A 26,150-nucleotide genomic window follows, 5' to 3' on the forward strand; every position below is an offset into this window, starting at 1 on the left:
GGAGCTGGGCCTCAGAGCCTGCGTACAGCCCTCGGGCCGTCCTGCGAGCTCACGCGCCTTGCCTTACTCGTATTTGCACCGAAGCTGAGATGTGTGAGGGACCTGGGGTCCCGGAGGCGTCGGGAGCCTGACTTCGGGCCAGTGTTTTCTCTGGGTCTGCGGCTTTGCCCATCACATGTTTATCTGGGGCCTGAGCCCCCGGGTGCCTTTGACCATGAGAAGCCTGTGCTTCTGTAGGAAGAGTGCATCTGACCTGGGGGCTGGCCTCGGGGCCGCGGCTGGAGGGTAGTGACCTCTCTGGGGCAGGGACCCAAGGGAGGGGCCGCAGGACTGTGGTGGTGTGGCTGGTGGGCAGGAACAGACACACCGAGGGCCTGCGATGGCCCAGCGCAGCCGTTTCTGTCTTGAAGACAGTCCGGTGCCTGCAGGAAGGGGTGGTGGCGGTTTCCTGAGTGCGTCTGGACACTGGGCAGCACTCTGTGTCCTCTTTTGTCACCTCTGTGTCTCGGGCCAGCCACATTTGCTCCCTGTCCTTGAGGGGGCTCAGTGGCCGCACTCAGGCCGAGTCCCGAGGAGCCGTGACTGTGAGTTTCCTGGGTTCATTGGCCAGATGTCCGCAGTTTGGCAGACGTCGCTCAGGATGTGCTGAGGTTGGCTCAGTGTTGAACTTCAATGTAAAGAAGAAAACTAGGATTCTGACCCTGAAACAGGAAGACAAAGGGCTGTACCCCTACCTGTTTCCCAACAGTGATTCCACGCCAGTGAGGACGGACAAGACCCTCACTTTGTGTCTGTTTCTGACGCTGTGACACGTGGCCCTGGACAGGACCCAAATTGGGCAGCTTCACCCCTTCTGGAGCGGGGCGTGGCTGTGAAGTGTGCGTCACCTGGTTACGGGGGTCCATAGTGAGAACAAAAGCTGCATGTGCGCACGAGCCCCCCAGCTGCTTGTCCACACGCACGATGACTGTTCCCCTCCTGGTCTCGGGAGCTGGAGGAGGAGAGAGCCCTGGCCGGGGGCAGGGGTGGGTGTGACTGACACCTGGGGGAACATATGGGGGTCGAGGCCTAGTGCAGGACGGCCTGCGTTTGGGGCCAGGGGTCGTGGGGAGGGTCTCATGAGGCCTGCCGAGGAGCTGGGGCCCGCCTCTGGCCATGGTGTGTTGCCGCCGTGTCTTACTGGCTCTGTGACCTGGGGCAAGCCACTTGTCCCCATGCCTGTTCCTTCCTGGGGACCAGGAGCTGGCCCCAAGGGCCTGCCCCCCTCAGGCAGCTGTGAGCCACTGCTTGGGGCTCCCCAGGTGGTGGACCCCACAGGAGGACGTGCTACAGACATGGCTAGTGACGGAGGGGTGGTGGGACAGTCCTCGGGGTGTGAGGGGGCAGCTGGGGCTGTCGGTGCCCCTGACGGGGGAGTGCCTGCTGAGAAGTAAGGTCCTCGTGCACGTTCCCCTGTTTGAAAGTGGCTCCAGTGGTGTGAGTCCCTGGAAGCCGTGGGGATGCTGGGACGGAGTGGGAGGAGGGTCTGAACGTGAGGACTGGCTGGAAGAAGGAGCAGAAGCAGGTACTCCGAGCCCGGGTCCAGTGACCTGAGCCTGTGCTCTCCGGCAAGAGTGGCTCCTGTGGACCGCCAGGACCTGCCCAGCTGACCTCACGTGGCCCAGCTGACCTCACGTGGCCCAGCTGACCTCACGTGGCCCTGTGCTTTCCGGGCTGTGGTTTCCCCAGGCTCCGGGTTGCCCTGGCTTGGCTTCCAGAATCCTCTGTGTACGGGGGGGGGGGGGGCGAGGAGGCAGAATTCAGTCCGCATGACCGTCTTCCTAACCTCCCCATCCCGAGAGGTTTTCCCGTGCCGCCGTGGTGAAGGGTGCCGGGGCCGCTCTGCACTCGCTGTTCTGAGCAGGAAGCGCAGCCGCGTTCAGTGCGGTCGCTTCTGTGGCAGGGCCGTCAGAAGTGTCCTTTGTTTTCTGGGTCCTGGGGCCCCCGTGAGAGCTGGTGCCCGCGGGGCCTGCATATCTTGATGGACACCAGAGAAGCCTCTGCCTCACGGGGACACGGCGGCCGGGCTCGTGACAGAAGCGGGGGTGGGAACGGGTTTCCTGGTCTTGAGTGACAGCTTCATTTCAGGAAGCTGCTCGGGGCTTCTCCCCGGCTTGCCGCCCGTCCAGCGTGGGGTCACGTTTCCAAGGCTTCAGTCTTTGTCTGGGAAGCTTCTGCCCCCGGGGGTCGCTCAGCATGGGGCCTGCCCTGCGTGACCCACGTCGCTGTGCTCCACGCAAGGTCCCCGGCACCTGTCCGCGCCCACGCATTCTTTACTGCCGGTCCTTCTTTTTCCTTAATAGTCATTTTGGGAAAGGGCGTGTTTTACGAGTTCACGTGTAATTTCTTCCCAGGAAAACATTTTTTAGTTTTTGCTTTGGGTAGCTCATTGGCGCAAAGTGTGTGTTACACTTGGAGAATATCAACCCCTTCAGCTCTCCTCTGGCCCCCTTGTCTCTGTCCCCACTGTCCCCATGCTGCCTTGTCCCTGCCCCGGCCCTGTCCTGCTTCCTCTAGCCCCATCGGAGCAGGTGTCCCCTGCAGGGCTCCCTGGAGAGTGGGGGAGTGCTGTCATTGTGCCTCTGACCTCCGGCCTCGAGCTCATGCCTGTCGGACCAGTGCTCGCGACCCCGTGCTCTGCAGCCCAGGCGTAGTGGCCCCATGACCCCGTGACTTACAGGTCCAGTGTCTGTGACCCTGTGCCCTACAGGCATGGCTGCCAGCGACCCTGTACTCCACGGGCCGGGTGTGGTGACCCCATGTCCTGGGAACCCTGTGTTCATACCTCCAACTCCCAGCCCAGTCTCAAGGTATCTGAGGCCCCCAGCTGGTCTAGAGCAGCCCCAGGACCCAGGGGTGGGCTCAGCCCAGCGGAACCCTATGTGCAGTCTGCCTGCCTTGCTCTCCCACTGCACAGCAGCCGCCTCTCTCTCCCTCAGGGCCACCACTGCAACTCGGTGGTGACCCGTTTCCTGTGCCCACGAGTGTGGCTGAAGGCCAGCGGGATGTTCCCCACCGCACGGTGTGAGGCACTTGGGCCCCTGACTTAGTGAGGTGAGGGCTGGGGTGAGGGCCGGGGTGCCGGCCAGGGGTGCATGGGGAGGGAGAATTTGTGCCCCAGGAAATGCTTTCTCTGCACTGCCCACTGCTCGCCGGCCTGGGTGTTTGCAGCATGTAAGCCCCTGGCTCTGCCTCCCGAGTCCAGCCTGTCGTGCCCTGCTGGGAAGCATGGGGCTTTGGGGCTGGTTCTGGGTGTGAGTCGGGCTGCCGACAGCTGGGGGGCTGAGCACACATCCCCAGTGCTCAGCGCTGCCCCTCTCCTCCAGCGCCGGGATCCTGTGAGGCTGGGTGGGGAGGTGACACTCGGCCGGCTCAGGGTGTGGCCCTGTTGTGCTTGCCGGTAGAAAGGGAAGGAGCTGGAAGCATTTCGCATGTGTTTATTTTCTAAGGGCCCTATTTTTAGACTTACATTATTTTGGACTTGAATTTTAAGATTTAAAAAAATCTGAGAGTCAGAATTAGCGTGTCTGATTGTTGGAGAAAGGATCTTTGGAGCTTTACTGCTTCATGACCCTGACTCTCTGTGCTTCCTGACTCTTGGTCACCCCCGTTGGCCCTACAGCTGTCCTGGGTGACAGGGAGCAGTTCCCTCCGTCCCCAGCACAGGCTGGAGGGGAGGGTCCCCTGCCAGCAGAGACCAGACCCCCTGGCCACAGTCTCTGGCTGGGGGCTCACTGGCGGCTGCGATTTGGGTTGGATCAGCTTTTCCTGAGGTTGGCGGGCTGCATCCGGTGGCTCTGAGAGCCAGGTCTGTGGCCACCTGCCCGGATTCTGGCTGAAGAAGAGAAACACAAAACCTGTTGCCTCCTAGAGCCGGCCATGCTCCGTGGAGAGAGTCGCTGGGAGGGCCTCCCACACCGTCAGCTTCAGCCCTTGTTTATTTTTAGTCTTTCCCAACATTTATTACAAAGTTTCCAGCATACAGTGAAGTTGAAAGAATTTTTCCACTAATACCGTGTATCAGCCACCTGGGTTCTGTCGCTAACGCTCTCCCACATTCGTTCTGCGACGCCAGTCTCTTTCCGGCCATCGCACACCCTTGTCTTCCAGGTGCTCTGAGTCGACCGCGGATGCCCGCACCCTCCCCCCAAGTACTCAGAGTCAGTCTTGGTTTAGATTCTTTCTTCGATAGAACATCTACAGGTTTAAATGTACATTTGCTGAGTTTGGACAAGTGCTTCTGTTTGACCCAAACCTTGATCGAAGGGCAGAGGGCGACTGTCGTCCCGGAAGGTTCCCTGCACACGTCCCCGTCCCGGAAGGTTCCCCGCACACGTCCCCGCCAGGGGAATCAGGGCCCCGTTTCCCTCCAGCCCAGGTTAGCCTTCCAGGGGCGTCCCGCCCGCGGGTCCCATATGGGCTCTGCTGTGTCCTGTCCGTCTGTCCCGCAGGTTTGGAGGTGGGTCCTGCCGCCATTGCCAACGTTTGTTCCTTCTTCACGCTGGGGCCGGTGCTCGTACGCGTTCCTGGTGGCACTGCGGGTCGTCTAGCTTTTCTCCCGCCGACGCGCACACACTGGGTCTTTCTACGTTTTGGTTGTTCTGAGCAAAGGCTCGTGAACGTTCCCGTGCACATCTGTGTGCCGACCGGTTTCCGTTTCTCTTGTTAATTCCACCGCGGGTGGAATTGGTGTGTCAGGGGTGGAAAGTTTTCCGAAGCGACTGACGCTGTCCTGTGAGCCGCCACCAGTGTCCGGAGCCCTAGTGGCCCCTCGCCGCTGGCGGAGATTTTAGCTGCGCTGGTGGGCGCGCCGGGGCGTCTCACGGCGGTTTTGACGAGCGTCTGCTTGACGACTGGGGATACGGAGCTGCTTTCCAGCACTTGTTGGCCATTTGCATAACTTGTCTGTTCCTGTCTTCTGCCCACTTTTTATGGAACTGCTTGAGTTAGCAGACTGTCTGTGTGTCCTGGGCAGTCCTTTGACAGCCGTCTGTTTTACAGATGCTTTCTCCCAGACTGTGGCCTCCCTGCACATTTTCTTAGTGCTGGTTTCCCTGACCAGCAGTCCTTAATTGTCATTTTTTAAATGATTGCTGCTTTCCATGCCCAGAAACGTGCCTACTGCTGAGCTGTGACGACATTCCCCCTTTGCTTCCTTTAGCTTTGTGGTTCTGTTATCGTTACGCTTTTTGTTCATCTCAGGTTCAGTTTTGTGTATGACACAAGGTAGTGGTGGGCGTGTTTTTCCCCATGGGCACCTGCCAGCCCACCACCCGCGGGCCACAGTGGCACCTGCTGAAGTCAGTCCTTGTGCAGGTGGCGTCTCTTTCCAGACTCGGTTCTGTTGCATGGATCTGTTCATTGACTGTAACTCCAGGACCACCTCCCTGACCGTGATGGCTTTTAGGGAGGCCTGGCCTCTGCCTCAGTCTTCACCTGCCTTGTATCCTCGGCTGGCTATGTGTCCGCACGGGCTTCCAAGTCCGTTGGTCCGTCCTGCAGAAAGCTTCCTGCGCTTGGGGCCGGGGCTACATGGATCCACGTGTGAGTGCGGGGAGCGGATGTCCTGGCGGTGCTGGGTCTCCCACTTACGAAGGCCACGGGTCCCCACGTTTACCTGGCCTTCACCTCTCTGAGCCGTTCTGTGGGGTCAGCCTGGAGGTCTGCGTGTCTTCTGTTAAGGACAGTCCTACGTAGTTTGTGTTATTTGTGCCGTCGTAAATACTATTTTTAAACATTTCTCTTTCTACGTGTCTGCTGTTGCACGGACGTGCAAGTGAGATTCCTGTATTGATCTCGTAGCCTGTGACACGGCCGGCAGGGTCCCCGGGGTCCATGTGTCCTCAGTTGGGCAGCAGACACCGCCAGCCACGCGGTGCCGCCTGTGCTCTGGGTCTCGGCCCTCTGCCTGCGTGTCCCGGCCAGGGCCTTTGGTGCTGCACGGCCTGGTGGGCAGCGTGTGCTCCCCTCGCAGGGACGCAGCTGGGCCAGAGCCGCTGGCTGGAGTCCATCTGCTTTGTGTAGATCTCTTCTCTCCGGCGGAGGAAGTTTCCTTCTCTTTCTTACTTTGCCACAGATTTGGTCGTTTTTCTTCACGTGTCCAGGGAGGTTGAACGCTGTCAAATGCACGTTCTGCGTCTGTGGAAATGACCACATTGCCTTCTCACTAGTCTGCAAATCTGGGAACATATTGATTTCTCCAGCGTCATATAGAACCAGGATTCCCTTGGCCCCACAAGGCTGTTTCTCGTTTGTGCTTCTGCTCATGGTTTGCACACACGCGTGGGTCTGGAATGTTCCGTCTTGGCTGGAGTTCGGTTTTCGCACGGAGCCGGCTTCAGGCAGCACGCCGGAACAAGCCGTGTGGGGTTGGTGGCATTCCTGACGTGGCCGATGTTCAGCAGGGAGCCCGTCAGCATCAGCAGGAAGGTTAGGGTACTAAGCCACCTTCTCTAAGGGGGACATTTCCGTTTGAGCGTGTGTCCCTCGACCTTCTCAGGGATTTGTGCACCTGCCGTCACCGGGTCTGTTGGCGTGAGCTCGTCTGCGCTCGCTGTTCTTCGAACGTCTGTATTGATAACGGTCCTCGGTTCCTGATAATGGTCACTTGTGCCCTTTTTTCTCCGGATCATTCTGCCTGGGGGCTTCTCAGTTACGTCCATCTGTCAAAGAGCTTCTGCTTCTGTGGATTTTCTTCAGCTCATGCTGCTTGTGCTTCTGCTCGAGGCTTAGCCCATGACCCTCCGTGAGGTTGGTGGGGGCACTGACGTGGCACCTGGCTCTGACCTGTGTGGGGATGCGTCTCTGTCACTTTCTCATGGACCTCGGGCTGTGTTCATGTTCTCCAGACACCACACTGCTTTTCTCCCCCAAACTCTGCATTTATGTCATTTTTTGCCTCCTGGGAATTCTCGTCCCCCCCACAGCTGATGTTGACCCACCGGGACCTGCACAGAGTGTGGCTGTCTCGGAGGACATCTCTCCCCGGCTGCGGGAGCAGAGGCCCCACACTGCGGCGGGGGAGGCAGCCCCGTGATCACCTCCTCTCAACCTCGAGTCCTTCCATGGGGATCACAGCAGGGGACGAGCCCCATGTCCTTGAAACCCAGGCTTCTGTGTGGGAGGAGTGATGGCACGTGGGAGTGTGGAAAACCCATCACACAGCAAGTTGGACTTGACTGTGGTGTTTGGGATCTGGGCAAAGGAAAGTAAGCTCAGTGGCTGGGCCTGTGTTCCCCATTCTGGACCTTTAGAGGGTGACCCACCTGGGGAGAAGCAGCATTTCTGACTCCTAGTCCCTGCCTTTGGGTTTCTTCTGCAGCAGAAGTAAGTGCCGTTGTGGAGGGAAGTGGGGGCACTCGTCTGCTCTGTTGCAAGGAGGTGCCCGGGGCTCTGGGTCCCCTGCCAAGCTGCGGGGCTCACCTGCTCGCGGGGGACATGGGGCTGTGGCGCCCCTGACCCTGTAGCTTGTCGCGGACGCCCTGCAGGCCGCCTGGTCCACCTGGTGCAGGGGCAGGTGACGGTGACGGCCCAGCGGTTGGGGTTAGCAACGGGGTGCGGGGACCCTGGCGATGGCATCGGAGGCCATCACTATCTTCTGCTTTAGGTGCCGATTTCCCACAGTGTCTGTGGTGAGCCTGGTTCACGGCTGGAAAGCAGCGTCCTTGTGGACGGGCCCGAGGCCGCCGGGCCCTCCCCAGCAGTGCTGCCCCCCCGACCCGGGCAGCCCACTGGCTCCTTCCGCCTTCGCGTGTTCTTCGTGTTTCCAGACACAGGCGCACAGTTTGGAGTTGGAGGCTCAGGTCTCACCCCAGTGTGAATGTGGGGTGCTCCTGCGTTACCGCTCTCCAGCCCTGCCCGCGCTGTGGTCTCACGCAGGTCTGGCTTCGGCCTCGAGGTGTGACATCATGGGGTCGTGGGCACCTTAACCGTCTTCCCTTCTCGGTCTTTGTTAACCGGCTGGAAAAGAACGCAGAGAGGCCGTGTGAATGCAGCGGCACGTGGGCTGCTGGTGGCTGTGGAGGAGGGGACAGCAGAGGACGGCAGGATGTCGGTGTCCGAGTCCTCTGCCCGCCAAGGTCCCGGTCGCCACGGGGGCGGTAGGGCCGGGGCCCGGGGAGGGATGCGGACTACGGGGTGAGGGCCCCAGGCCTCCTCGGCACCCACCTGCTGCACGGGGGGCATCCTGACCAGCGTCCCGCCGGAGGCGGATGCAGCGGGTGAGGGAGCCATTGTCCGCGGGCGGGCGGGCTGGGCCAGGACCAGGCACGTCCCCGTGCTGACGTGCGGTGGTGCCCCACGGTCTCCCACCGACCCTCTCCTTCTGCATCCAGTGGGCAGGCCTAGCTGGGCAGGTCTCTGCCGAGACATGGCCCTGATGTGGCCGGTGTGGCCGGCGCCCACAAGGCGGGCCTTTCGGTTTGTGCAGACCGTCATTCCAGATTAAACCTGCTTTGTTTCTTAGAAGCTGACCCTGGGTGAACGAAAGTTGTCATTTTGAATATATTATGTTCCAGGCCACCCTTGAGGGGAAACGCTTATTTTGTGGTCAAATTAATGGACCTCTTGCTCTGAGTGGGTGAGTTCGAGGGGACACGTGTGTGTGTCACAAATACGAGCGTGACTCATAGAGCCCCGAGCTGGCTGTCGTCTCACTGGAAAGGGAGTGTCTCCGAGTTGTGCTCCGCGGGAAGACCTCTTGCTGTCTCCATCCCGTCCCCAGAGGAGGCACGGGCCGGGCCTGCAGGCCACAGGCGGCCCTCCTTCTTGCTGCTCTCCAGGGCGTCCCCGAGCGCCCCGCCCCGCGCCCTGTGCGCTCCTCGCTCCGGGGGAAGGCCCACCATTGCTTCCTTTTACCAAACTATTTTTAGCCTCAGAGTGTTTGTGAATGCACAGACAAGATTTCCTTTCTTGTGAAAGGAAACAGTTTTCTTCAGGGATAAGCGTGTGGCATGGGGCAGGATTTCCTGGGGAATCGGGCAGCATGGACCAGAGCCCACCCCATGGGTGCGTCCCCAGGAGGCTTGGCCCGCTGTGCATACAGGGTTAGGGAGCCCCTGGCCCTTGTTTATTTTAAATGACTCGTATTTGAAAGTTTTAAGGCAGTATTTGAGAAAAATGAGTTTCTGGGCAGGGTCGCACTAGCTGGTCAGGGAGGCCGTCTGCACGACCAGCATGGGTCACGCCTGACCCGAGCCCAGTCCTTTTAGAGCCAAGCAACCCTCTTCCTCACGGTAGCCGTGCCCCAGCCACATGAGTCAGCCGGCAGCGTGGACACCAGCCGCCTGGACGGGGCTCAGGAGGTGGGCGCGGGGCTCAGAATGGGGCTTCCCAGGGTCCTGCTGCCCCGCCGCACCTTCCGCTGGAAGGTCTGGCCCGATGACCCTGCCTCCCCCCGAGGTGAGCCCTGAGAGGGGCTGCTCCCCACCCTCTGGCCTCGCAGTGGGTGGGCGTCTCCCTTCTGTGACGGCTGCTCCTGCTTCCAGCATGTTCTCTCCCTCACAGCCCAGGCCTTGGCTTCCTTCCAAGGGCGACCTCCTTCCAGACGTCCCTGCAGGTTCTAAGTCTACACCTGTGCTGTCGGCGATCGTGAGCCCTCGCGGCGTTTGCTGCCTGCGGGGGTCAAGTGGGGAAGACGAGAGCAAGACGGGCAGAGACAGACAGTGAGAGACGCAGGGGTAGTGAGAGCGATGGGGGAGGGGTCCCTGTGTCCTTTCTTCACAAGCTGGTCTCTGCCGTGAGAGGACGGCCAGGACTGGCGGGGGTGGCACTCCCGGGGCAGGCAGGTGTACCTGTGGTGTGGCGTGGGGCGGGGGTTGGGGTGCAGAGTGACTGTCGCGCGTCCGGCCACGTCGTGGTGCCTGCAGCCTCTCCCTAGGGCTGAGACTGACGTCACGCGCCACCACAGCGCTCTCCCGGCGCTCCGTGGGTCACGCACTCAGCAGTCAGGTGCGCGTTTGCCGTACTTCATGGATTTGAACACACACGCTTTTGCCTTATTGTGTGGATTCTGGGGAGCGCAGTGTTCACTGAATTGAGGTTCTCTGAATTGAGAAAGGTGTTTGCAGTTTGGAAACTCCCGGCGTGTCCGGCAGGCGTCCGTGCGGGTTCCTGACCTGAGGTGGTTGTCCCGGGAAGGTGTGCTGTGAGGAGGGGACTCCCAGAGCTGGTTCCGTCTCTGTCCTGTCGGAAGACGGCGCTGTCACCTCTGCCGCTGCCAGCGCCCTGGGCTGGAAGAGCCGGGCCTCCCCCGCCCTGCGGGGAGCTGGGGTTTGGATTCCGGGCCTCCCTGCGGCACCGAGAGCTGAGTTTTTCTTTGTAGCAGGTCGGAGGATGATTGGGGACCCAGGGGGCAGCAGCGGGTGCCCTTGGGCCAGGGGTGCAGCTGGGGCTGGCAGTGGAGAGCCTGTGTGTGCGGGCGGCAGGGCCTGGTTTCAGCCAGAGCAGAGGCCTTGCTCCAAGGGACGCTGGGACGGCTGGCCAGGGTGGGCGGGATGCGCCCCCAGACCCGGTGCTGTGGGGTCTGTGACGCTGACACCCTCGGGAGCCCCTGCAGGGTCTGTGGGGACGCCCCCGGCTGGGTGCGGAGAGGTGAGCAGCGGCGTGCTCGCTGAGAGGTCGGACGGCTGCTGGGGGCCCGGGGCCGCACCCCGAGGCTGCACTGTGGTCCCTGCTCGCGTCCTGCCGGGGCCCTGCGCTGCCCGTCCCCCCACCGGGCAGGGCCAGCGGCAGGGAGGGGTCCTTAGCAGGTCACTGGGGCATCCTGACGGCCGTAAAGGTGTCACAAGCAGGTCGATTTCCCACCCGAGCGCTTGCCGCGGTCACCGGAGGGGTGTCTCCCTGGGAACGAAGGCGCCTGCGTCTGTCTGCAGTCACGGCGCCCAGTTGCCTCCACGGGCCCCGGCGGCGTGCCAAGACCACCTGCCTGTAGGGTGCTGGGAGCTCTGCCTGCCTGTCTTGTTGGGTGCGGCCAGCTGTGCCCAGCAAAGACACCGGGCGCTCCCTGCCCCACCCAGGACACCCGGCTGGCCGGCTCCGGTCTGGAAAGGTGAACATGTTCTCACGCATGTCAGTGAACGTGGAGCTCTTTTCTCCCGCTGTTTTCTGTCAGATCTTTTAGGACTGGTCTGGTGTTAGGAAGATCCATTCTTCGTGGGGCTGACCGCACGCACGTTCTCGCTCGGTGTGACGTCTGTCCTTCCGTCCTGCGCGGGGTCCCCACTGTGGCTGAGTGTGTTGTCCTCCTTAGCCATGCAGTGTGGACTCTGAGTCCTGGTTTGCCCGTGTGAACTTTGGAGGGGCTGTGCCAAGCTTGGGGGACCCACCAACAGGTGTGCAGTGCGGGGCCATCGTCCCAGACCTTCCACAACTGTCAGACGGCGCGTTCACTGCGAGGGCACGGTTTTGAGCTGGACCTCCCCGTAGACCTTACGCCACAGGGAAATCCGAGGGGCGAAACGTTTCACCGTGATCATTTCTTTCGTGACATTTTCTTCCCTTGCGCCCGTCCTGCACCTGCACACAAGGCCAAGGACATGTGCTCGTTTTCTGCGCGTGTGACCGAGTCCCGCAAGCTGTGGTTCGGCACAAGCACTGTGTCTCCCTCATCTCTGTGGGGGGACGTCCGGGCCCTCCCGGCTGCGATCTCAGGAGGGCCAGGGGCCCCTGAGCGCCCCTCGGTTTGGCACATGTCATTTCCTTGCTGAGGTGGGACCGAGGGCAGGCCATTTCCACAGGCGAGAGCCGGTCCCCTGCTCATCTGCAACCTTTAGAGTCTCCTGTAGGGCGCCCGCTCATGTCTGATAAGGTCAGACCAACCCAGGACAACACCCCATTTGACTAACTTAAGATCAGCTATTCTCGGGGTTTAATTACATCTGCAGAATCCTTCCACCTTTGCCACAGACGTGACCTGATCAAGGGAGTGACATCTTATCACTTTCACGGCGCCCGCACCCTGGGGGGGGTTCTCTGTGCCCCCGGGTGGGGCGGGTGCGGGCGCCGCGGGACCTGACAGCCACTTCCCGGTTCGTTGAAACTTGGTCGTTCCTGGTTGCAGACTTTTATTAGAGAACTTTCATTTATTTCTTCTCCATTTTTCTTCATGCACGTCTACAATTTTGACCTGTAAAATTTTCCTTCTCTCCGAAGAACTTTTTAAAACATTACTTTTAGGGCAGGTCTACTGGTGACGGATTTCCTCAGTTTTGTTTATCTGAGAATGTCTTTATTTTTCCTTACTTTTGGGGAGATTGTTCTGCTGGATGCAGAATCCTGGGCTGGCGGGCTTCCTCCCCATCCCCTGTGACTCTCTCCTTCTTTGCGTGGCCTGCGGAAGGTGCTGGAACACCTGTCCCTGTTCCTGGTGGACTCGGTGTGCCTCTGTTTTTCCTTCTTCCCGGACGCGCCGTGTCGTTGTCGTTCCTCAAGTTGAATGTTGTGTGCTTGCAAGGAGCTTTGCTGGAATCTAAGCCACTGAGTGTTCTCCCAGCTTCCCTGTATCTGTGGTTTGCGTTTGCCATTAATTTTGAAAACTTCTTAGCCTTTAGTACCTCAGCAGTGTTTTCCAGTCTTTTCTGTCTTCTTCTGAAGCCTGCATTACGTGAGATTGTTTCTAGGTTCTTGGATGTTCTGTAGCTTTTTCAGTGTTTTTGGCTTTATGTTTTCGTCTTGGAAGTTTCTGTTGACGTGTCTTCAAGCTCGCTGGTTGTCCCCTGGGCCATGTCCAGGGTGCTAATGAGCCCGTCAGTGGCATTCTTGCTACCGTGGTTTTGATGTTAGTAGTTGCTTTGGACTCTTAGAGATTCTGTCGCTCTGCTTGTGTGACTCACCTGTCCTTTTGTGCTCCCCACAATTTCCATCGGAGCCTGTGGTCTGCTCTGAATCCGCCTTCTGACGGTCCCAAATCTGGGTCATACCCAATGCATTTTGTCTTTACACTGTTACTTGCCCCTTGCCTTTTAGTCTGCCTTGTAATTTCCTGCCGAAAGCTGGACCCGAAGAATCAGGTCAGAGCTGCTGAGGCCGCGGGAGGCCTTCCGTTAATGTGGCGCGGCTCTGGGCCGTGTTCGGTGTGTGCTACGGCTGCAGTGTTGGGGTCCTCAAGTCCGTCTTTGGACGTGTTCCCTAAGACTTCTCGGGGTGGTCTGTGTCATGCCCCACTGCACCAGTGCCCTGTTGGTATGGGGGTGTGGTACGGGGGAAGGGAGTGCTCTACAGTCTGTGACTAAGTCTTGGACGGTTGGTGCGCCTGTGTCCCTGTTCTGTGCCCCCCACATGTGGCTCCCCTACATGTGCCTCCTCCTCGTCCATCCCTTCCATGTGCCAGGCAGGCAGCTTGGGAGGAAGCACCCTTTCCAGGGGCGGGCTAAGGTGCTGGTGAAGCCTCTAACCCCATAAGGCAGGCTTCTGGTGTGCAGAGCTCCCAGGGCGTGTTTCCCCGTGGCTCCTCCTCCTGTCCCCCTGCCAGAGCCAAGAGAGGGTCTTTCTCCAGGGATCCTTCTCTGATCTAGACAGTGAGTACCGGCTAAGATGCCTGGAGGTAAAGCCTACCAACACGTGGGGCCGTCCTGGAAACCGTGGTCCCAGGGAGCCTCTCACCCCCTTTACCGCACTCAGCTCCCGCAGCTCATCAAGTGAGCGGTGGTGTCTTCCCACGGGGTGTTGGCTCAGCGTCTTCTCCAGGAGAGCGGGTCTGGGCTGCTACGCTCATGTTCTGTGTCTCTGGACTTCGGGGTGGTGGTTTGCCAGCCGCTCCCGCTCCCTGGCAGGTCGAGAGAAGTCCGTGTGAGGGCGGGAGTGCGACTCGCATGCCGTCGCCGTTCGAGCTGTGACCGGAGTCCTGACCTTCTCAGTGACCTGTAACCATAACCAGGACGGCCAGCTGCATCAGCGGCTGCCCTGGCGTCGAACCGTCTGTGCATTCGTGGAACAGCCCGCCCGGCTGTGGTGTGTCGGCCTTTCACGTGCCGTGTTCGCACTGACGCCCATATGTGGCATTGGTGTGACGTGGCTCCCCTTCTGTGGTGCGGCCTTCGCCGTGTTTGTGGTCAGTGCCATCTCTGCTTCGGGACAGGGACCTCGAAGCTTCCCTTCTTCTTCCCCAGAGCTGCTGCCAGGGTTGTCACCGACGGTACGTCACGGTTTAAAATTGAGTCGCTTTGGAAACAGCTCTTCAGACACACGGGCCACTCTGCAGATCTAGCACGTTTCTGTCCTCACAGAGGGGCGTGTTCGACAGTGCTGATCCTCGTGTCGGTGGAAACGTTCTGAACTCTGCACTGTCCAGCCCTGGGCCTCGGGGCTTCCGAACAGGTGTGTGTGCCTGTGTGCACGAGTGCGTGTGTGCGTGCGTGTGTGAGGGCGTGCGTGCCGTGGGGCACGTGTGAACTGTGGCTCTCTTTCTGGCTTCTCCGCAGCTGTCGTACAGCCCACAAGCAGTTTTCCGTGTTCGTCATCCTGTCTGTCCAGTGCACACTGTGACCGGAGGTGAGAGTGTTGCCACGGTCCACGCAGCGCTTCCGTTGTTGATCTCTGGCTTGAGCTTTTAAAACTAAGTTAAAAATATGAAAGTCAGGTGCGGCGACTGTAAGCCTGTGAGAAGGGAGGAAGAGAAAAGACGTGTTGGCATTTGTCCTCAGTCCCAGGTACGCTGTCTGGAGCCGCGGCGGGCCCTTCCGCGGGAGCTGGGTCCTGGTCCGCGAGTCACGCAGCTGGGTCTTCTTCTTCGTCTCAAGGCCGTGAAAGGTGACTGTCACCCTGGCATGTCCTCACCAGGACTGGACTGGGCTTGGGCAGGGGCTGCCGGCTCCTGGGTGTGTGTCCCGGGCCCTGGGAGTCCTCTTCCTCTGGCGGCCGTGGGCCAGCGCTGCTCCTTTCCAGGCTGTGGCCCAGCGTTGCCGTGGGGGAGCTGTGTGGCCACCACCGTGGTCCTTCTTAGAGCATTTCTGTCCCTCCCAAGGAGCGCCGGTGGCCTGCAGAAGTCTGCTTTCTGTCTGCGTGGACCGTCCGTAGCATGGACCCACGGTCCTGTGTCTGGCCGCTTTCACAGTGCCTCACCCACGTTGCAGCCGGAGTCAGGGCTTTGTTCCTTCTTAGGGTCCTGTCACTGTCCTTTGTGTGGGTGGACGACGCTCGCTTCATCCGTTCGTCTGTCGTGGGTATTTGGGCCATTCCCACCTTCTGGCGACCACGGCCTGTGCCGGCGAGCGTGCTGGTGCCTGTGTCCCTGTGACTCTGTTCTGCACTTGAGGGACCGCCGGACCCCGCAGCGTCTGTAGACTCCCGTTCCTCCACATCCGCCCCACACCACCACCGTCCCTCTTGATTTCAACAGCCCCGGGGGGTGTGCCATGGCCTCCGTGGATGCATCTGTGCGTCCCTGACGGCGGGCGGTGTAAAACCCCTCTCCATGTGCTCGTTGCTCATTCTGCCTGAACCTGCCCAGGTTTTGTCTTTTGGGGGCAGCTTCCTCCTTGCCCCTCTGCAGGGAAGGCGGCGGAGTCTGGGGGTGTGCCGAGCCAGCAGGCCCCACGCCCGCCTGGACCCTGGGCCACCTCTGACGGGCGAGCCTCCGCAGTCCCCTCCTGTGGCCCGCAGGCGCTCATTCCGCGGCCGGGCCCCGTCCCCTCGCGACTCGGTCTGCAGCTCCGTCTTCCTGCACTTCAGCCGCGGGAGCTGCGCTCCGGGTTGTGGGGAGCATCTGGGCTCTGGGCAGAGACCTCTGGGCTGGGGCTGGCTCTGTGTTTTGAACTGTGGTGAGAGCATGTGGTATGAGAGTGTCACGGTCACGATCCGGGCTTCGGCGTACCTGGGTCATGTGCGCCGGCTCTCAGAGAGCAGTCGTGCCGCAGACCGTCAGACGCCCTCCTGCCTGGTCTCGCCCCACGCTTCGTCTCAGTGCCTTGTCCGAGGTTGGGGTGGGGTGGGCACGTGCCCTCTCGGCTGGTGGCCGCTGGTCCGCGACCCGCAGCGGGCATGCCCGCCAGAAGAGACAGGGCGTTCTGGGCAGCCCTTTCCCCAGAGCACCCGGGGCTTGGAGCCCACCCCCCGGGGCCCTCTGCTGTCTGCCTCGTCCTGGACGCCGGCCCAAGGGTTGCAGCTGGAGCCCTGCCCCTTAAGGACAGAGGCTCCCCTCGCGCCAGTACCTGCTGTGCCGTCCCGTGGCAGACCCCGGCCTGGTGGTGGGGTGTCCCTCCTGTGACCCCCGTGGGGATTGAGCAGGGTGAAGGGGTGGGTGCTGTGGGGCCTGCCTGTCGCTTGGAACAGCTTTGTGCCTGGGAGCACCTGCCCTGTCGAGCTGGGTTCCCTCCTGGGGGTGGGAGGTCCCCCCGTGGGGTGTGCCGCACCGTGAGGCCTGCGGCAGGTCTCGGTGAAGACCGTTAGCTTCTGCTCGTGGCTCCTTGGGGCTGTCCGGTGGTCTGACTGTCTCTTTTCCTTCTTGATTTACAGCCAGAAACCCTGCAGAAGAACTGGCTTCGGGAGTTTTATCAGGTAAGAAGTACTCTCAGGCCCGGTTTTTCTGCCGTGAGGGCTCTGTTTCTGTGGGAGCCGTGTTTTGTCCAAATCTTGTGGGCTTGCGCTGTCCCGGGGCTGACGGTGATGGGCGTCACGTTCCTCCTCCGAGGCTCCTGCCAGACCCCCCTCCTCCGGCCAGGATTCCGAGGCCCCGGGCAGGGGTCTCTGCATTGTTGGAGGGCGGAGGCCACTGAAAGCTTCTGGAGACCCGAGGACGCCTTTCCAGATGGCCCTGTGGATGCGTATTAAAGGCGGCAAAGCCACATGGAGGGCCATGGTCAGACGGCTGTGCTCCAGAGCGTGGGCCCAGCCAAGGGCAGTCTTGTGTCTGGGGGACGGGCACGGTGACCGGTGGGTGGGGTTGGGCACGTGACATGTGTGTGTTTGGGACCCTCGGGGGGGCATCGGCAAGGCCGCTATGAGATGGGGGTGGGGTACGTGGGCAGACCTGTGGGTGAGAGGAGCCCAGTGGCCGGGCATCCAGTGTGGCTGGGACGGGGGTGCCTGGATCTGCCCGGAGGACAGCCGGGAGGAGGACAGCACAGGTGGGGCGGTGGGGGAGGAGCGGCAGGGGGGCCATCCCCTGCCCCCCTGCAGCTCTGCTGAGCCTGTATGTTTTGGCAACGGACACAACAGGAGACACTGGGGAAGGCCTGGGCCTCCCTTCTCCCGGCCTCGGGGTCCGGCCAGCTGAGGTCTGAGGGGCAGAAGGGCCGGCACAGCAGCGGGTTCCCTGGGGCACGGGCTGTGTCCTGCCTGCTCCTGGCAATGTCCAGGCTCTGGGCCTGTGAAAGCAGCCCAGGGGGCTGCTCCAGGGCCTGCCGTCCCCGCCGGGGGTCCAGGGCGGCCGTGGGACCCACCTGCTAGAGGCTCAGAGTGCAGGGCGGGTGGGGGCAGATGCTGGTCCCACTCCGCGGGGGACAGCAGGCACCCAGAGGGCAGAGCCTCGGGCAGACGTTTCCATCCCTTGTGCCCAGTGAGGTGTGTCCTCCCGGGGTGTCTGGAGGTGGGGCCTCTCCCTCACCCATCGCCTGCCAGGTGTGTGCCTGGTTCTTGGCGGGGACAGAAGGCAGATCCTCAGCACGTGAGGGACGCTCTGGGGGGAGCGTCTTCTGGGATGGGCATGTGGAAGGCTGTTGGGAGGCTCATGGCAGAGGCCAGTGGGCTCTCAGCCCTTCCTCAGCTAGGCTTCTGCCCTGCGCAGGGCTCCCCGGCCCAGGCGGCTCAGCTCCAGGCAGGAAGCTGGCCCAGTGAGTGAAGGCAAGGGCCCTTCCTGGCCAAGCACTAGCCTCGGGCTCTGGACGGGCTCAGGACGGGCTCGGGGGCCCCTCCGCCTGTGGCGCCCCCCCCCGTCCTGCTCTCCGGGCTCCCTGGGCCTGTGTCGGTTGGGCTGGAGCAGCTGCCCGCAAAGCTGAGCCCCTGTCAGTCTCTCAAAGGCAGGCGCGGAGTTTGAGATCTCTGTTAGGTGCACGTCTTGGAGGGGCAAGTGAGTGGCCCTGCGCTGGGAGGGGTGCAGAGTGCCCGACAGCCCCCAGCTGAAGGTCAGTGCACGTTTGCAAGTTTTTCTGCTTCTGCTGACGTCGTGGTCCCTGGAGTGTGCTGAGGCCACCCGTGGTCTGCGAGTGAGTCCAGGCTGGACAGCTGGGCTTTCTGCGACTCTGACCCCTGGAAAACCGCGGGCCACAGGTGTCCCCCTTCCTGAGCCTTCTCACTGCGCATGAGCCATGTCAGGCTGTTTCCGGAACCTGGAACTCAGAGGGGCACACGGCCTGCTGTTTCCCTCAGGCTCTGTTCCCAGAGCCCCGGGTGTCCTTCCCGGAGGCCTTCCTGGAGCACGGAGCCTTTGCAGAGAGAAAGGACCATGCGTGGTGGTGTGCCGGTTGGAGGGGCGGCTTGTTCTGGTTTATAAGCAGAAGTCTCTTCAGAAGGAAGACCTCTCCGTGGCAGAGAATTTTCAGGGATGATTCTTGTAAGTAAGAATTTACCGCAGGTCCCCTGACACGTTTGGGGCTGACCGGGCCCCTGGGGTGATCAGCCAGCTGATCCCAGCTGTTGGGCTGGCCCAAGCAGAGAGGGAGCGGGTCTGCCCGGGGCCAAGGCCAGTCACTGCCTTCTTCAAGAGAACGTTTAACCCGAGAGTTCCCGTTATGCAGTTATGTTGCTTTCGACACAGCGTCTGATGTGCTGCTTTTATAGACGCAGGAACTGAACCCAGCATCCGTGCCTTTAGAACATGGCTTAATTTTTGTTTTTTCTGTAACCCCGGATATCTGTAAAAGTGCAGGGAACGGGAGGAAATACTGCCGGGGTTCCCACCCTTAGTTCTGATGAGCCTCGGACGCTGCTGACAACCAGGCCTCGTGGACTCGGTCCTGAGTGCAGCTGTGGCAGAGAGGGTGGAGCCTGGTGTCACCCAGCTGACCTCCCCACACCCCTCCCTGTCCAGTCTCCCCGAGAGACCCCTGGGCCTGTGGCTGGTGACACGACTCTCCCCCTCGCTGGGGAGCACAGGCCCCCGGTCCAGGAGCCAGTCCCTGTGCTCACCCGCCTCCATGCCAGCTGGCCCTTCTGTGCCCCCTTGGTCCACCCAGAACCTCCTCCAGGGCCCGGCCACATCCCCATTCTGTGCTCTGTGAGCGGCAGAGTGTTCCCTGAGACCACAGCTCAGGTCGATTGGCTCTCCTGTTCCTGTCCCCTGGGTGAGAGCCCAGGGTCTGTATGTGGCCTTCTCTGCTCTGTCTCCGACGCGCTCTGTCCCCAGATACGCCAGGTGTTTTGGTCCTCTGTGCTTGCTCTAACCTGGACGTCCCCACCTTCCCTCTCCCTGCCCCCCCCACTTTCCCGATCTTTGCCCTTGCCACCCCTCCCCAAGAGAGGCTCCTCCTGGTCCCTCTCTTGGCCTCCCCCGCACTCTCCCTGTGCTCCGTGGACTTGTCCTCACAGTCCGGACTTGCAGTCTGTGTCTGTCGGGTACTGAGGTGTTTGTCTCCCCCTAGAAAACAGGCTCCACATCTGCCTGGACCTCCAGCTTTGTGTCCCTGCCACGTTCCTGCGCTGAAGGGTGTGAGGCGGGCTTTTTGGGGGTGAATAGGGTTGGACGAGGTCGTGAAGCATGCCCGTGATGGCATCACCACCCGTGCAAGGAGCAGGAGAGCCAGACTCCCTGTCCTGGGAGTGTCTGTCACACGGGAGGGACAGCTGGAGGCCCCGTGGGTGGCCCAGGGGTGGTGCAGGGAAGGAGGAGGCCTCCTGGGGCTGGGGTTCTCAGGACGGCTCTTGACAGAGCGGCCGTCCTGCGGGCCGGCTCTACCCTGAACTCTCAGAACCGTAGGTGAGCCTTCTGGGCCGTCAGTGGGACCTCCTCTCCCTCTGTGGCGGTGGCGTGCTCACAGCTGTATGCTGATGCGCAGGCCGTCCTGCTCGCTCTTCCCGAGACCTATGAGGGCGTGTGGCGCGTGGTGTGTGGTCAGCGTGGCTTTCTCAGTTGCACAAGGCAGAGAGCGCAGCTCAGTACCCTGCGCCCTGTCCGGCCCCTGGCTGGATGCCCCTGTCCCTGGGCACATCTCACTGGCATGTGCCTGGGGAAGCGGGACGGCCCCTAGCAGGTCACAGATTCGGGGATGTTTACGGCTTACTCTTTTCTCGGCAAGCTGGGACATCCGTGCAAATGAGTGCACACGACCCGTTTCATGGCTTCAGAGTGTGTCATTAGCTGGACAGGCCGTCATTTTAAGTCGCCGTTCTGTTGACGGGCTCCTGGGTTGTTTCGAGTCTGCTGTGATGCATACATTTTACGGCGGTTGCACATCTTTCCTACAAACCTGAATTGAGCAAGTGTTGGAATCACGTAGTAAGTATTTATTAGTGAGAGAAGCAGAAAAAGTAAGACCTTAGACCTGCTTCAAACAAGACTCCACAGGGGAAAGCCAGGCTCTCCAAGCGCCCAGGGACTTGGCCTAAGAAAGGAACACCAGGCGCAGGAACCCGTTCTTCCCACCAGACACGGGGTTCTTGCGGCCGGAGTATTTGCGTTGTTATCAGCCTTTAGAATTCACCGAATTGTGGAACAGCCCAGTGATAAGGAAGTTCAGGGATCTCAACCAGATGTGTTGTCTGTTTGCTGTTTGAGTTTTCCTGACAATAGCCATAAACGTGATGTGATGAACAGTGCCTTCTTCCAGGCAGCTTGAAGGAATGGGCACCAAACCTGCACCTTAAACAAATTAAAACTGGGAAATACCTGTTGGTCTATGGTCTTCAAACATCAGACCCCAGGCTAGGCTGCGCAGTGAGCCTGGAGAGGGTCAGAGCTGCCCTGTGGCCACGCCACCTGCTGCCCGAGGGGGTGTCCTGGCGGGGGCGCCTAGCAAGGTGGCCGCAGGGTCACTGTTACACCGATCAGAGACCACCAGGCGGGCAAGGACACAGGAAAATAGGACCCTGCGGAGGAGAAAACCAAACAGGAGTGTGGCTACAGCATTATCAGTTTTATGGATCTCGGAGAACCTGCTCTGGGTTTTAGGATGTCTGCTGTGTTTCTGCTTTCTCACTCACTGACTTCTGCTTTTTAAGTTTTCCCTTTCTTTTGGTTATTCTGGGTTTAACTTGCTTTTCTACATCTAATTTCTGAAGGTAGAAGACAAAAGCACCCATTTCAGAAGTCTGATGGGGGAGGCATCATCACTAAAAATCTGGCAGGTGTTAAAGAGATAAGGGACTATGGTGGGCAGCTGTATGCTGATACGTTTGAAAACTCACATGAAAGGAACATATTTTTGGAAAAATGAAGCGTCAGAGCTTATAGTCGAGAAGACACAAGTGAACTCTCCGCTCCACTAACATTTGCCAACACTTTCCGACAAAACCTCCAGGACCGTGTGTTTCCCCGGCGAGTCTGTCCAACGTGTAAGCAAGAAGCAGTCACGGTTGTTCAGAAAGTTGCAGGAAGCCCAGCTGACCACGGTCCCTCCCCCGAGGCCACGGCAGGCGGAGGCGTGAGTACCTGCCCGTGTCTCCTGTGGGACAGCTACAGAGCGGAGAGCTCTGACACCGCCGTGTCGAGCAGTGCGCACACACACACACACACACACACACACACACACGTCACAGTGTTAGTGCCTCGTCACCCGCGGAAGAATTCAGAGTCGGTGTGTAAAATCCGTGTGTGAACAGACTCACAGGGACGAGCCGTCCGGTCATCTCCGTATGCGCTGATGAAGCCTCAGGCCTGATCCTGGAACTTTCCGCTGGAGACCGTCAGCGAACCGAGGACCAACGGGCCCTCCGCAGCCTGCGAAGAGCGTCTTCGGAGCCCACAGCTGACCGCAGAGCCACCGGGGAGGGAGGGGCCCTTGGCATCCCCTCTCCTGCCCAGTGTGGTCCCGAGGGTCCTGGCACGGGCAGGGGTGGGGCGAGGACGCGGAAGCCCTGAAGACTGGAAGGAAGGGGTGAGACCCCACGTGTGGGCGACGCACCCCCGGCTGCCGGGGCCTTGAGGAAACCACAGAGACTTGGCCCGCGTGGACAGCAGCATCCAGGGCTGTGCGCAAACATCTTCCTATTCCCCGGGACCAGCTGGACGTGTCACACGGGACGTGATGGTCACGCTGGAGTGGGGTGTGGCGCAGATTCCGCGTGTGTGAGCCACTGAGTGCTGAGCCCCATTACCCGCGGACACGACAGGAAGAGACGGAAAGGCACGCCCTGCTCGTGGCACGGAGACTCCCTGGCACGGGCGCGCTGGCTCCCCACCGACGGAGACCCCGTTCACTGACCTTCCCCTCGAAATCTCTGCATGGCGTTTTGGTAGAAGTCTGCGAAATACGTCTAAAATTTTATATGAGGAAAGCAAAGGAACTAGGATAGCCAGAAGTTTAGGGCTCCCACTTTCTCATTCCAAGATGTATTGTGAAGTTGCAGCAGGACAGAAGGACGGAAGGACAGCGACAGGTCAGTGGAACGGAAGACAGATGTAGAAATGAACAGGAGTACGGCCAAGCGACGGACACGGGCTGGCCGCGGCTCGCAAGAGAAAAGCCCGCTCAGCGGACGGAGCCGGGAGAGCGGCCGTGTCGTTCCCCGTGTGGACGCACGTTGTCCGTCCTCTGCCCCTTTCACGAAGATTAAGGTAAGCTGTGGACCTAAACGTACAACTTAAAACTATAAAAGTCCTAGAAGAAGTCTTAGGGCAGAGTCCTGTGACCTCGAACCAGACAGATTTCTTAGGAGCACTTACAGCACATTCGCAAGAGAAGGAAAGGACCGGCCTGCAGCTGCAGGTCTGGAGGAGGGATGGTCCACCATCCTCTGTGTGACCGGAGGCTTTGTGGCTGGTACTGATTCACACTCCCGCGGGTCACCGCGCTTCCCAGCGTGCTCTCCGGGAGTGAGGATGGTGCTTTTTTAGAAGTTCCTCTCAAATAGAAGCTCGGAAACAGGGCCGATGACGGTGCCTGGTCTGCGGACACGGCCTGGAGCCTCGAGCCCTCCTTACCTCCCCAGGATGAGGCGGTGGGAACTAACAGGCCGCCCCCGTCCTCGCTGTGTGGCTCCGGGCAGGCGGCGGTCGTGGCCGAGCCAGCTGTGCCCCGAGATCTTGGGAGGGACGATGGGGTTATTGCTGGGGACGTGTGGTGCTAGCTGCCCGGCCCGTGGCTCAAGACGGCCGGCCACCATGAACCATGGACTGATGTGTTGCCTGGACCCCCGTGCCCTGAGCAGTGGCCCTGCCCACCCCCCAAGCCGGTCCTGCGTGTGCTGTGGACTGGGGGACAGAGCGCTACACGGGACGGCTCTTCAAAGCTCCAAGTCGGTGAAGGACTCGCTGCAGAGAGGACTCTACAAAGCTGCAGGTTCTGCGGATTTTGGGATTTCTTACAAATGAGGACGAGTTTGTAGGACGCCAGTAGGAGGCCAGCGAGAGTCCATCTTGTGGGATCGAGCCTGCGCTGCCCAGAAGGGCCCTGAGAGCACGTGGTCCCAGTTTTCTGGGAGCTGCGTTGGAACAGGAGGAAGGAAGTGGTGAAGTTGGGTCAGTAGCACGTCAGGGAACCTGCGTGTCACCGCATTCAGGTCTGGCCCGCGGCCCGGGCAGTCAGGGGACTCTGCCACCTGTCCCCGTGTGCCGCCCTGGTGGGTTGGACCCCCTCAGCCCATTGCAGTTTGCCCCGGTGCATTTTGAGCAACACCATGGCAGAAAGGAGGGGAGAGATGCGGCGAGCTGCCCCTTGTCACTCTCCGGCAGAGCCGTGCTCCCGCGTCCTGTCTGCTGCTGTCGCGACACAGGACCCATCTGCCCATGGATGCAGCTGCAGGTTGGCTGTGGATGCGGGGATCTCAGAGCTGCTCTGACCCCCAACCCGGGTGCCCTCTCCCTGCCTGGGGGTCCAGGGAGTGCAGACCCTCACTTACAGCCTTGGGGGCACATTCGGTGCTGCCAGACCCCACCTCTCGGCCTCAGGCCCACAGAACGTGGTCTGGTGTCCACCGCAGCTTGTGGGGGCGTGGGAAGGAGCTCGTGATGTCATGCCCTTGCCGGCCTCTGCGGCTGTGTTCAGTGCTCACGTGTGGATGACAGGTGGCTGCGGGATCCCGGGTGACCTGTAAATTTGTGTTCCTTACGAACCTCCATTTTCTTCTGTCTCAAAGGCTTGCCCGGAGTTGGTCTTACCTCCTGATCAGGAGGTCGCCAGCCGGGCTGGGCCCTTATTCCCCTGAGGCCCACTCTGCAGATGAGAAAACTGAGGTGTGCAGGGTCAGGAGCTGTGCCCAAGGCTACACAGCCGCAGGACAGGAGCCCCAGCCTCTCGGTGCTGAAGGCCAAGCTGGCCGCTGAGTCGGGAGGCCTGGGGTGAGGGGCACGGCAGCCCACAGGGGCAGGAAGCAGTGTGCTAGGGATGGATGGGCAGGGGTCCACGACACAGGGCAGCCATTGGAAGAGGCTGGGGTGTGGCTTCCTGGCAGTAGGCAGGGGAAGGAGGAGGCAGGAGGCAGGGAGGCTGAGGGAACTGGGCCATGTGGGTCAAGGCCCAGCCGCCTGCCACAGGGATGGGGGCAGATGAGGGCACAGGAGGAAGGAGGAAGTTGGTGAGACCAGTGGGCAGGGGTGGGGCCTGTGAGCCATCAGGAGAGGGGAGTCCTCAGTTGCCTGGATCTGGGATCCAGGGTTCCTAGCTGCGTTAGTGCCAACACCCATGGGAGCTTTGGGTGGGAAGTGAGTCCTTAGGGCCCAGGCGGGAAAGGAGGCACAGAGTCTGCTGGCGCCTGGGTGGGCTCTGGAGGGTACGGACTTGTGTTCTGGGCATACCATTTGCTTGGGGGACACTGGGGAGGTTGAGAGGGGGAGGGGAGATGATCATTAGGGGGCCGGGCGGGGTAGGAGGGCCACTCACTGGGAAGGTCAGAGCGAGGTGTGGGCCCTGGGGGTCTTTTCGGTCCTGGGATCACAGTCTCCTGCAAGCAGAAATGGCTCAAAGAGGGGGCCTTGTGGAAGTGGTGGGTGGGTGTTGGGAAGGGGGTCTCCAGGAGGGGTACCGAGGTGTCTTGAGCGGTGACCACGGGGCTGTGTCCCCTGCTGGCGGGTGTGAAGCCAAGTGAGTGTGTGTGAAGCGGGCGGGAGTCCTCGCCGCGTCTGCCGAGGACCCGGTCTGGTACTGCTCCTGCCCCAGGTGGGTGAAAACGCTTTCTAGGTTAAAATTGACCAGTAGAGCTTTGATGTCCTAAAGCAACAAGTTTTGTTACAATTGAAGCACGGTCCCTGTTCTGGGTCTGTAGCAGGAGCGGTCTCCTTCCCAGCTGCGCAGACCCAGGTACACGTGCGTCCGGCACGGTGGCCGGTCCAGCCTCCCGGAGCCACAGCTTGGCGCTGTGGTGCACTGTGGTGCGGCCTGGCCGGTGCCAGGCACGGAGGGAACTCCAGCCCCGAACTCTGGGTCGACAGCCAGGCCGCACCCATCACGGGCGCGGAGCCCGGGTCCGGCCCCACACAGGCTCCTGGAGACCCCTCGCCGGTTGGCCGGTGGGGCCACGGAGTGTGGCCGTCTGTGTGCGGCTTGTGGGGAGAAGAGCCTGCTGTCCTCACAGCTGGCTGCTGGCAGTCCGGCCGGTGGCCGTGTGTGGGGTGTGGACCGCGGGAAGGCAGCCCGCCAGGGCGGGGAGGCCGAGTCTGGGCTTCCTCCTGGGAGCCGTCCCTGGCCTCCCCCTGCGCCCGCCCAGTGCAGCCCCTGAGCCCGGGGGGAGGCCGAGCTGCCCCGGCCAGGGGTGGGCAGACCGTCTTCAGGAGGAGTGTGTTGTGCAAGTAGACTTGGTGAATAGCAGTAACTTTTCTCTCAAGACGTTCACTCGTCCCCTTTCCGCTCTTATCTTGGCCATCGGGCTTCCATCCACCCGTGTGCAGGATGTAATTCCTTTTTAGGTCACTCAGCTGCTCTCTCCACAGAAAGCCTAACTCGGTGGCTGCTATTTCTGGCGCTGACTCCTGGCCTACGAGGGGCCGGTGGGCTGGGCTCAGCCGCCTCGCGGCTTTCCTGGGCCCGAGGCCGCCTTCTTCCTGGGCCACCTGCGCGGCGTCAGGAGGGCTGGAAGGGGCTGCGTGTGCG

At 60.9% G+C, this 26,150-nt stretch overlaps 1 protein-coding gene across 2 annotated transcripts in view; it reads left to right on the forward strand.

Annotated features, from left to right (window-relative positions):
* The window catches only part of LOC111145269 (inositol polyphosphate-5-phosphatase A), a 183,912-nt gene that overhangs the window by 31,311 nt on the left and 126,451 nt on the right, over positions 1 to 26,150 (forward strand). Inside the window, exon 2 of one of the 2 annotated variants that reach the window (XM_022500081.1) lies at positions 16,489 to 16,530. In XM_022500081.1, the coding sequence (XP_022355789.1) occupies positions 16,489 to 16,530 (42 nt within the window). Of the gene's footprint in view, positions 1 to 16,488; positions 16,531 to 23,528; positions 23,585 to 26,150 lie in introns of those variants that run through there. The other variant, XM_022500082.1, reaches the window with a different exon arrangement.

This window comes from Enhydra lutris, unplaced genomic scaffold (assembly GCF_002288905.1).
Source record: "Enhydra lutris kenyoni isolate GAN:26980312 unplaced genomic scaffold, ASM228890v2 scaffoldscaffold12, whole genome shotgun sequence".
NCBI lineage: Eukaryota > Metazoa > Chordata > Mammalia > Carnivora > Mustelidae > Enhydra > Enhydra lutris.